Source organism: Orycteropus afer, unplaced genomic scaffold, assembly GCF_000298275.1.
Source record: "Orycteropus afer afer isolate SDZICR_OR568_19922 unplaced genomic scaffold, OryAfe1.0 scaffold00291, whole genome shotgun sequence".
Classification (NCBI taxonomy): Eukaryota; Metazoa; Chordata; class Mammalia; order Tubulidentata; family Orycteropodidae; genus Orycteropus; species Orycteropus afer.
Window position 1 is genome coordinate 3,668,428 of NW_006921878.1, and position 12,274 is coordinate 3,680,701.

Consider the following 12,274-nt stretch of genomic DNA (forward strand, 5'->3'; position numbering starts at 1 on the left):
ATGCTCAAAAACCAAACTCACTGCCATCAAGTCAATTCCAACTCTTAGTAAACCCCATTGGGTTTCTGGGACTATAAATCTTTACAGAAGCAGACTGCCTCATCTTTCCTCCATGGAGGGGCTGGTAGGTTTGAAGCACCGACTTTTTCAGTCAGCAGCCAAATGCCTTAACCACTGCACCACCAGCGCTCCTTAAAGAAGCATACTAAGTCCAGAGAAAATATTCTCCTACTTTCCCACCTGATACCCTCTCCCAACTCAGAGTCCAAGAGCCGTACTCAACGCTTTCTCCGACCCTCCAGTGCAGACCCTCCCTGCTGGGACCTGCTCCTCCCTCCCCCCGGTTCAGTGCATTGTAAGCTTCTGCCTGCCCCTAGCAGTCCCAGACATGCCCTCCTTGGCTGCAGTGGACCCTACTGCAGAAAGCCTATCATTGAACTGAAGGTCATTTGTGTTTTTTTTTAAAAAAAGGAGGAAATGAAAAAAAATTGGGGAAAAAAATAACCATTCACTGAAAAAGGGAGGCCACACAACATTATTAAAAATGAAACAATTGGCAGAGGGCATAGATCGTGCCCAGACCTCGCTCTGGCCTCTTTGAGGTGAAGACATGCCCAGGACTAGAGTGAAAACAGAAGACAGACGGCAGGAGGGCGTGTCTCAGCAGCGCGAGTGAAGGGCGGGTGCAGACGGTGCGCAAGCTGGCCGCTGGTGTCTATTTTTTTGTTTTCCATGTACAGTAAGCACCAGTAAGATGCTGTGTGCAACAGCAGCTGGGGGCAAGAGGAGAGGATGAGATCTCTTTAAAGTGTCCAGAGGCAAAAATGTCTTTCTGAGGACTGAGGTGCGCCTGACCCAAAGCATGGTCTTTGCAGTCACCTCATGTCTGTGGGAAAGCTGGACAATGACTAAGGAAGATCAAAGAAGAACTGATGCCTCTGAATTATGATGGTCAAAAATACTGACTGCTGGCAGAGTGAGCAACTCAGCTGTCAGAGTATAGCTGGAAGGCTCCTTGTAAGTGAGGCTGGCGAGACGTCATCTCTTGTACTTTGGACGCGTCACCAGGAAGGACCAGTTTCTGGAGAAGGATACCATGCTGGGTAAGGTGGAGGGTCAGTGAAAAAGAGGAAGGCCCTCAACAAGATGGACTGACACGGTGGCTGCCACGATGGGCTCAGGCACAGCAGGGCCTGTGAGGCTGGCACAGGACTGGGCAGGCTTTCCTTCTGTTGTACTCAAGGTCGTTATGAGTTAGAACTGACTCAACAACACCTAAAAAAAAAAAAGATCTCCCCTAGGAGCCCTGGTGGCACAATGGTTAAGGACTCAACTGCTAACCAGAAAGTCAGTGGTTCAAATCCACCAGACATTCCACAGAAGGAAAGACCCGGCAGTCTGCTTCTATAGAGGAAATCCGATGGGCCAGTTCTACTGTGTCACATGGGGTCACTGTGAGTGTGAATCACTCTACAGCCCCCAACCACAACAACTACTTCTCCTCCCCAGAAGGACATTAACCATTAGCTAGTCCCCATAAAAGGGCCTCAGCTAAAACAATTGCAAATCTTTGGGGATGCGTTTAGAAGGAAGTGATACTCTTATCAGCAACTGACACTCCGCAGCAGAGCATACATTGGGCTGTGTATGGGGGATTCCGCAGCTCAGCGCCCTCTCTTCGCACCCTGGGGGGGCTGTCCAGGGGAGGCCCTGGTGGCCCAGGTGGAGGCAGCCGCGTTGGCTTGTCCATGGAGCCAGCACCGCTCCCGTGTGGCAGCCACGGCTCACCTGTGTGTGCCACGGCCCAGTCAGCATGATCCCAGCCGGTGTTCATGGCTCACCTGGAAGTGATCAAGCATCTGCTTCCACGAAAGCAGCAGCAGGGACTCCTTCCGGACCTTCTTGGGAATCTCAGAGTAGAGGAGGGAATTTTCTCGGCTGCCGTAAGGCATCCCTAAGGGGAGAACAGGGGCAGTGGTGACTCAGGGGAGAACTCCTGCCTTCCATGCAGGAGGCCTGGGTTCTAGTCCCGGCCAGTGCACCTCACGCGCAGCCCTCACCCATCTTGCCGTGGAGCCTGCATGTTGCTGGGATCTGAACAGGTTTCAGCAGAGCTTCCAGACTAAGACGGACTAGCAAGAAAGGCCTGGCAACTGACTTCTGAAAATCAGTCAATGAAACCCTATGGATCCCAATGAACTGATGGGCAATCGATGACAGGGATGGTGCAGGGGTTTGGGCAGGATGTCGTCCCCCTTGTGCGTGACTGCGCCATGAGTAGGTAGAGATCAGACAGCAACTGACATGAGCAACAACAAAGGACCGAACAGAAACCCCCCAGTAAGGCCCACGGGCGGCCTGGGCCAGGACAGGGAGAGCGTTGTGGGTGGCTCTCTCAGGGCTGGGCGGAGCTGGTTCCTCTGCTTCTACACTGTTTTGCCAGGAGGCTGGCAGCACCCTCTCCTCAGAAAGGCTATCAATTGCCATTGAGTCAATTCTGACTCATGTCGCCCCCACGTGTGTCGGAGCAAAACCATGCTCCAAAGGGTTTTCAATAGCTGATTGTTCAGAAGCAGATCACCAGGCCTTTCTTCTGTGGGGCCTCAGGCGGGAGTCAAACAGCAGCCCAATGCATTTACTGTCTGTACCGCCTAGGGGCTCCTGGAAGGGCTGGAGCCCGACGTTTAAGTCCATCAGTGACAAGGCTCTCCCACTGCTGAGATATTTGTGCTGAGTATTCTGACCTGGCCTACTAAGAAATATCACAAGAGAGGCCAGACAAGAATGGGGAGAAATATGCAACTCCCCACATGTAAAAACTTGTTCTTGAATGGCCTGTTACATGCTTTTGCAAGGGCCAAGAATTAATCTAGGATTAGAGCTACGGTAAAACCTGCAGAAGGGAATTAAGAACTATGACTCTAACCCAGGGTTTCTCAATCTTGGCATGAGAGACACTTGAGACTGGATCCTCCTCTCTGTGGGAGCTGTCCCGTGCATGCAGGCTGTCAAGCAGCATCGCTGGCTTCCCCTCACTTGATGCCAGTAGCACCCCCACCTCCAGCCATGACAACCACAAACGTCTCAGCCATTGCCAAGTGTCCCCTGGGGGCGGGATCAGCCCTGAATGACAACCCCTTATCTCATCTGACCAGACCTACAAAGGAAGAAGAATGATGGTATCTACTTAGTAAGGATTTCACGAGGACTAGATGAGGTGATGGACAAGGAGTACACAGTCACTGTACCAAAAAGAACTGGTCAACATTCAACCATTTCAGGAGATGGCATATGGTCAAGAACCACGATACTAAAGGAAGAAGTCCCAGCTGCACTGAAGTGGCAAAAAACAAGGCTCCAGGAATTGACAGAAAATCCACTGAGATGTTTTACAAAATGTATACAATACTGGAAGTGCTCACCCATCTACCAAGAAATCTGGAAGACAGCTACCTGGCCAACCAACTGAAAGAGATCCGTATCTGTGCCCATTCCAAAGAAAGGTGATCTAACAGAAAGCGGAAATTATCAAACAATAATCTTTACTATTACACACAAATAAAATTTTGCTGAAGATAATTCAAAAATGGTTGCAGCAATAAATCAACAGAGAACTGCCAGAAATTCAAGCTAGATTTAGAAAAGGATGTGGAACGAGGGACATCACTGCTGATGTCAGATGCATCTTGGCTCAAAGCAAAAAATACCAGAAAGATGTTTACCTGTGTTTTATTGACTATGCAAAAGCATTCAACTGTGTGGTTCATAGCAAATTATGGATAGCATTGAGAAAAATGGGAATTTCAGAACACTAAATTGTGCTCACGAGGAAGTGGTACACAGACCAAGAGGCAGTCGTTTGAACAGAACAAGGGGATACTACATGGTTCAAAATCAGGAAAGGTGTATGTCAGGGCTGTATCTGTATCCTTTCACCATACTTATTTCATCTGTATGCTGAGCAAATAATCCAAGAAGCTGGACTGTATGAAGAATGGGGCAACAGGATTGAAGGATGGCTCATTAACAACTTGCCATATGCAGGTATTTCTTTGCTATTCGTAAGGTTTTCCCTGGCCAATTCTTTCAGAAGTGGACGGCCTCTTCCTTCTTCCCAGTCTGTCTCAGTCTATAAACTGGGCTGTTACCTATGTACCAGGTGCATCTCACTGGGTTTTAAACACCAGAGGCTCAGCCTCAAAACTCACGTCTACATGTCACCACAGTAGGACAAACCGACAGACAAGTTTGTCCTGCTGTTGGAGACCTCTCGTGTCCCCCCCACCTGGGTCCCTGTGGCTGACTGTTCCTCTGTCTGGCTTCCTGGCTTTTAATCCCCTTTCTCCTGCTCTTCTGGCCTGATTCTTTGGGTGAAGAATGCTGAAAGTACCGTGGACTGCTAAAAGAACTAACAGATCTGTCCTGGAGGAAGTGCAGCCAGAATGCTCCTTGGAAGCAAGAATGGCCAGACTTCGTCTCACCTATTTTGGTCATGTTGTCAGAAGGGACCATTCCCTGGAGAAGGATGTCATGCTTGGTAGGGTGGAGGGTCGACGAAAGAGGGGGAGGCCTTTAAGGAGATGGATTGATATGGTGGCTGCGATGATGGGCTCAAGTATAGCAGGGATTGTGGGGCTGGCGCGGGATCGGGCAGTGTTTTGTTCTGCTGTGCATGGGGTCGCTATGAGTCGGAAAAGACTTGACAGCACTTAACAACAACAACAACATATGCAGGTGACACAACCTTGCTTGCTGGAAGCCAAGAGGACTTGAAGCACTTACTGATGAAAATCAAAGACGATGGCCTTCAGTCAGAAAGAATACTGGGCAATCGCCTTCAGTAAAGATTCACCACCTAAGAAACCCAAAGAGGGTCACTATGAGTCGGAATTGACTCGATGGCAGTGAGTTTTGGGTTTTTTGGACAACCTTCAGTGTGAATTACACTTCAATATAAAGCAAACAAAAACCCTCACAACTGGATCAAAAAGCAACACCATGATAAATGGAGAAAAGAATGAAGTTGTCAAGGATTTCATTTCACTTGGATCCACAATCAACATTCAGGGAAATGGCGGTCAGGAAATTAACTATGTGTATTGTATTGGACAAATTTGCTGCAAAAGATCTCTTTAAAGCCTTAAAAAGCAAATATATCCCTTTAAGGACTAAGGGTATGGTATTTTCAATCATCTTACATGCATGTAAAAGCTGGACAATGAATAAGGAAGACTGAAGAATTGCTGCCTTTGAATTATGGTATTGGTGACTATACCATGGACTGTCAGAAGAATGAACAAATCCGTCTCGGAGGAAATATAGCCCAAATACTCCTTAGAAGGGAGGGTGGTGAGACTTCATCTCCCGTACTTTGGTCATGTATCAGGAGGGACCAGTCCCTGGAGAAGGACATCAGCCTTGGTAAAGTAAAGGGTCACCAAAAAAGAGGAAGATCTTCCAAAAGATGGATCGACACAGTTGCTGTGATGATGGACTCAAGTATAGCAAGGATTATGAGGCTGGCGCAGGACTGGGCAGTGTTTCCTTCTGTTGTACATAAGGTCACAATGACAAACAAAAATGAACAAAGTCCTTTGTACAATGCCTGGAACATGTTACCCTGCAGTCGTCAGCAGACTCCAGCAGTAAGTTACATGGTGTTTCACTCTTATGTCTCTGAAGTTGAGATGGGTCTCCCTGCCGAAGGTGCTGCCACTCCTTTCTTAGTGACAGATAAAAATAATGATGATCTTACCACTTCACCACCTGTCTGTCAGTGTGTTGCACTGTGGTGGCCTGCATGTTGCTGTGAGGCAAGAAGCTGTGCCACCAGGATTTAAATACCAGCAGGGTCCCCATGGTGGACAAGCTTCATTGGAGCTTCCAGACTAAGACAGGTAAGACGAGGAAGAAAGGCCTGGTGGTTTACTTCCAAAAATCAACCAATGAAAACTGGATCACAGTATAGCACTACCGGATACAGTGCGGGAAGATGAGCCCCTAGGTTAGAAGACACTTGCAATACACAGTGGCCACAACCACGGACGGCAGCACACGGAGATCATGGAGACAACACAGGACCAGACAACACCTTGTACTGTACATGGGGTCGCCCTGAATCAAAGCCAACTCAACAGCAACCACCAACTTACCACCAGCAGTGGCTTAGATTTGGTGGGTTACCATATCAGAGTTAATAGCGTTAATGCAGAATCATAACGTCTGAGTGTGGGGCGTCAGCATGCTCAATGACACAAGGCAGCCTAGGAATGTGAAGCTGCCTGCGATAGTTTACAAAAGCACCTGTCCCTCTTTTGCCTCTTTCCGTGCCGAGTGTCTTGGGGAGGAAGGCTCAGTTTGATGCCGGTCTCTTTCCAATACCTTCTCACATTTGCTCATTTTCCTGAGAGAGAGAACAGGCCCCAAGCTCCATGTCTCCAGAATAAGTTACTAACATCTGTTCTGCTTCTATTTATCATCACAGCTAGCTTCTTATCAAAGGAAGCCCAAGTGCTGCAAATGGCAAACATGCTCGGCTGCTAACCAAAAGGTTAATGGTTCGAGCCCAACCAGAGGCACCTTGGAAGAGAGGCCTGATGATCTCCTTCCAAAAAAATCAGCTATCGGAAACCCTATGGTATGTTGTTTTACTCTGACGCAGGTGGTGTTGCCATGACTCGATGCAACTGGTTCTTACTGAGGCAAAGTGCCATGGCGTTTCCATTGATGATAGAATTTGCTTGCAAAGCACAGTTAGTCAAAGAAGAGCAGATTTAAAGGAAAATACTGAGTGAAAGGTTTCTTTTTGAAATGGATTTAAGAGAAATGTGGAGTTCATCTGGACAAGGGCAGGGCCGATGGGGTGTGAGTGGCTGAAGTGCTGCAAATGCTGACAAGCTGATCTCTAAGCTCCACCCTCTGATCCACTCATTCCCGGCTGGAGGCACAAGCACTGAGCTGCCCACCCACACTGCCCTGGGGCACCACCCTGCCTGTTCACAGGGTGGGGACGAGGGGCTGGTGGGACGTGACTCTCCTGAGATGACACATTCACAGCAGGCAAAGCCACAGCGACAAATTAGTGGTTGCCCAGGGCTTGTGGTAAAATGAAAACAAAAATCCTTGCAACTGGACCCCTAAGTAACATTATGATAAAAGAAGCAAAGATTGAAGTTGTCAGGGATCTCCCTTACTGGGATCCATCATCAATGCCCACAGAAGCAGCAGTCGAGAAAGCAGACAATGGGACGCATTGGGCAAATCTTCTGCCAAAGACCTCTTTATAGGGTTAAAGAGCAAGGATGCCCCTCTGAAGACTGAGATGCCCTTAGCTCAAGCTATGGCCTCGTGTGCGTGTGAAGGCTGGATGACAATAAGGAAGATGGAAGAACTGGTACATTTGAATCACGGTGTTGGCAAAGAACACTGAAGACACCACGGGCTGCCAGACGGACAAACTCGCCCTGGAAGCATGAACAGAGTGCTCCTTGGAAGCGAGGATGGCGCGATCTCACCTCACGTACTTTGGACATCTTCAGGAGGGGGCCAGTGCCTGGAGGAGGACATCATACTCGGCAAAGTAGAGGGTCAGTGAGAAAGGGGAAGGACCCTCAATGAGCTGGACTAACACGGCAGCTCTAACAACGGGCTCGCGCATAGCAGAGATTCTGAGGATGTGCAGGACCAGGCGTGTTTTGTTCTGTTGTACGTGGAGTTGCTGTGAGTCAAAGTGGACAGGACAGCACCTAACACCACCAGGGTTTGAGGGAGGGAAGAGAGGAGAGAGACTACTGACAGCACAGGAGTTCTTTCTGGGGTGACAAGAATGCTCTGGAACTAGACAGAGGTGATGTTTGCAAGTGTCTCTGTGCAAGACTAAACATCACTGAATTGTACACTCTGAAATGATTAAAATGGTGAATTTTATGTTATGTGTACTTTACCACAAAACAAAACAAAGAACAAAAGAAGAGGGATGTTCTGATTCTCGCTACAACCTAGGTGAACTCTGAAACCTCGCTCAGTGAGAGAAGCCATGCATAGCGCGCCAGGTGTTATCCGATATGATATATCTGGAAAAGGCAAATCCACAGAGACAGAACGTGGATTGGTGTTTGCGCAGGACTTGGGGGAAGGAGACCTGGTGCTCCAATGGTTAAGCACTCAGCTACTAGCTGAGAGGTTGGTGGTTCAAATCCATGTAGCAACTCTGCAGGGGAAAGACCCGGCAATCTGCTTTTATAAAGATTATATTCTCTAAAGCCTAAGAGACCCTAAGGGGCAATCCTACTCTGTGACATGGGGTTGCTGTATGTCAAAATGGACCCGATGGCACTTAACACTGATACAGGCTACAAAGCATGAACCTTGAAAATAATGCTGAATAATAAGGCGATTCCATCGCTACAACCTGCCCAGAACAGGCACAGCCACAGAGGGAGAATGGGTTAGTTAGTGGCTGCCCCAGAGCTTGTGGGAGGGAAGGGCGACTGCTAACGGGTACAGGGCTGCTGCTCAAAATGATGAAAACGCTCTGGAGCCAGATAGCGCACAATGTGCCTATGCTCAAAACCACCTGGAAACTGTGAATTTCGTGGGATGTGAACTATGGTTCAGTTAAAAAAAAACAAAGAGCGGTGTGGTGCTGTGGAAGGCTGGGAGGGCCGGCAGCTCCACAGGCAGCGGCACGTGCTCGGGAACAGCAGGCCCACAGGGACTCACTGGGACAGCCGGCGCCTTCCAAACAGGAAGTCAAACGGGGGGCCGAGCCAAGGACACGGGCGCCCCTCCCTCCCAAGCAGATTAATAAGTGATCACCCCGAGAGGCCCAAATGGCACCTCCCTGGGGTGTGCTGCTGCTGGCACTGGCGACAGTGAACTGTGTGTAAGACGGGATAGGGGGCAGCAGAAGCCGGCCGGCGAGGTGTGCTGTGCCTGCCCCTGCCCCACTTTCTCCCTGCCTGTGGGGAAGCACATGCCAACCCCCCCAACACACGCCCCTGCCTGTGCCACAGGTTGGCAGGTGACCCTGGTCTGAGCAAACACTGCTTCCAGCCACAGTGGCCAGTGAGCGGTCCAGCAGGACAGGCCTCACACTGGACCAGAGTTCGTACCTGGGACCGACCAGAGCCACAGGCAGAGAAGAGCTCCCATCTCCCTGTCTAAGGGGCACTTAGTGCTGTCCTGCAGCTGACAGAACAACAGAAGACGCCTATGTGCAGGGGGGCTGAGGAGACTGACGGACAAGGAAGGGACAAGGCCCGCGTACAGTGGGGGTGAGAAGACTGACGGAGGAGGAGGGGATGACCGATGGATGAGGAGGGGACGAGGCCCGTGTGCAGCGGGAGAGGGGAGACTGACGGACAAGGCGGGCATGACACCCGTGTGCAGTGGACGAGAGGTGACTGACGGATGAGGAGGGGACGAGGCCCGTGTGCAGCGGGAGAGGGGAGACTGACGGACGAGGCGGGGATGGCAGCCGTGTGCAGTGGGAGAGAGGTGACCGACGGATGAGGAGGGGACGAGGCCCGTGTGCAGTGGGAGAGGGGAGACTGACGGACGAGGCGGGGATGCCGGCCGCGTGCAGTGGACGAGAGGTGACCAACGGATGAGGAGGGGACGAGGCCTATGTACAGTGGGAGAGGGGAGACTGACGGACGAGGCGGGGATGACGCCCGTGTGCAGTGGGAGAGGGGAGACTGACGGACAAGGCGGGGATGGCGGCCATGTGCAGTGGGAGAGAGGTGACCAACGGATGAGGAGGGGACGAGGCCTGTGTGCAGTGGGAGAGGGGAGACTGACGCACGAGGAGAGGATGGCACCCATGTGCAGTGGACGAGAGGTGACTGATGGATGAGGAGGGCTGCGGGCGGAGACTGCTTCCTGAGCGTACTGTCTGAGGTCCTGGGTCCCCACCCCACCCTCCTCCTGGGGCTGCCGACATGCTTCTTGCTCTGCTTGGTCTAGTCCGTGTTGGGCTTCATCACCGCACACAGGAGACCCTCAGTGGCTCTACAAGCCCAGGAGGTGGTTCTCGTCCCACCTGATAGTCGGCTCCATGGGCCCAGGAGATGGCCTCGTCCCACTGGCAGTTGGTTCCACAGGCCCAGGTAGTGGCTTCATCCCAACCAGGATGGCAGGAGCTCCCAGTCTTGTCCCCTAGAATCTCAGGGCAGTGGCTGAGAGTCACCCTGTATGTCCAATAGAAACATCCCCTGGGTTCCAGCATTATCCCAAGTACAGGGGATCCACAGGTGGCCAAGACACGTGCATGGGCCATGGTGAGCTGGCCCAAAGGCTTGGGCATGAAATAAGGATGCCAAGTGACACAGAGGCTGGTCAGCTCAAGGATAAGCAATGTCACCCTGGTAGACATGATGGCTGGGCTGGGGGTTCAACTGCTCTGTCATGTGTTTTGGTTTCTTGGCCATGTTCTCAACCCCTTGTCTACAGCTGCCCCCTACGCACTGCAGTGGGCCGAGGAGGTCTGTGTGTAGGACGAGGATCCTCCCACCCCTATCCCGAGACATATATAAGCTGAAGCTGATTGGATGAAGACCTGACAATCAACTGATATCTGACCTAGATTGGTCAATCCAACTTCCTCTCCTGGAAATTTGCATTCAGAGAACCACTTCTGCTGGCGGCTGGAATCTGGAACATGAGGCCTTGGGAGCTGTGGAGGTGGCAGAGGAAGGCAGGCACATGGAGAGGATGGGATGGACACGTGGAGAAGTACCCACAGAGTACACGCCTGGGTTCTAGAAGGTTCCGGCTCTTAGGTGCTGCTGACACAATCTGGGTGGATTTTCTGCCCCTGGGTGCCATGGGTCGCCCTTGCACCCATACTGTGGCACCCTCTAGCCTGTCGCTCCAAGCTAGCTCGGTGGGTTTCTAGTTCCATGCTCAAACAGCATGTCCTGATCTCCGGAACCTGTGAATGTCACCTTACAAGGCAGAAGGGGCTGTGCAGATGGGATGGGATCAAGGATCCTGAGATGAGAGATGATCTTGGATGGCTCAGGCGGGCCCTAAACGCACTCACATGTGTCCTTACAGGAGAGGGCTATGTGACACAGGCAGTGGAGGAGAAGGTGCGGTGGCCACGAGCTCCAGCACGCTGAGGCCACCAGCAGCTCAAAGAGCAGAAAGCGTCCTCCCCTGGAGCCTCTGGAGGGAGTGCGGCCCTGCAACACACTGACGGCAGCCCAAGGCAATCGTTTTAGGACATGTGGACTCGGAATCGTGAGAGAAGACATCTGATGCCTCCTAGTTTGCGGTGACTTGTCACTGCAGCTGCAGGGAGCTCACACATGCCCCTTGACCAGAACTGCAACTACAACTTGAGCATGGGGCGAAAGATGGAGTATATCAGGAGTAGGGAGTTGGGAGGCCCTGGGACAAGCAGGAGAGAGGCGACAGGGCAGCTTTGGCCCAGGAGGCCCGCCAGCTGGTCCGGGAGACTTGCAGTCCCAACAACCTTGCTCTCTCAGGTAGAAACTTGAAGCGTTTTCAGCCCTAGTTTCTTCTGACTCGAGTTGGCCAAATTTTCCCATAAAGGACCAAAGAGTAAACATTTTTGTCTTTGTGGTCACATGGTCTCTGTCACAACTCCTCCACCATGGTTTCCTGAAAGCAACGTGGACCTCGATGATGAACAAGTATGGCTGTGTGCCAATAAAACTTTATTTACATAATCTGATGGTTCCTGCTTGCTCACCTGTGTTCTGAACTATTCCTGCTTTCCAAAGAAGTTTGTTCACAGGGAGCAATGGCACCAACCACAGGGAGGGGATGGCCAGCTGGCATCCCTCTTGGGATGGTGGGCAATTCCATCCGTGCGGGTAGCCTCTCAGGGACGGACACTGGATCCTCAGGGCGGAGTGTGTACTCAATCATTCATTTGAGTATTTGCTGAGGACCTGGCCACAGGCAAGGAGTCCCTGAGTGGTGCAAACAGTTAAGCCCTCAACGGACTGAAAGGCTGGTGTCTCAAAAGAAAGGCCTGGTGATCTGCTTCCAAAATATCAGCCACTGATTTCACTTAATCAGTAAAAAAAAGTCTTGTCTTGGGCTCTGTGCTCTTTTAAGAACTCTCCCTATGGGACAGGTTGACCATTTGAAAGGTTACACAGGAACCTGAGTGGGTAGTGAGCTGAGTGATGTTCAGGGAAGGGGAACGACTCAGAGAAGGCAGGTTGAGGACGGTTCACAACGTGCAGAACGCCCTCAGTGTCACTGACTGCACACGCAGAAACTGCTGAGTCACCGTACG

General features: G+C 51.1%; 1 protein-coding gene across 1 annotated transcript in view; it reads right to left on the bottom strand.

The window, feature by feature from the left end:
• DPP9 (dipeptidyl peptidase 9) overlaps nucleotides 1-12,274 on the bottom strand; it is a 56,814-nt gene that overhangs the window by 32,657 nt on the left and 11,883 nt on the right. The window contains exon 5 of the mRNA XM_007951057.1: nucleotides 1,842-1,954. Within this exon, the coding sequence (XP_007949248.1) occupies nucleotides 1,842-1,954 (113 nt within the window). The remainder of the gene's footprint in view (nucleotides 1-1,841; nucleotides 1,955-12,274) is intronic.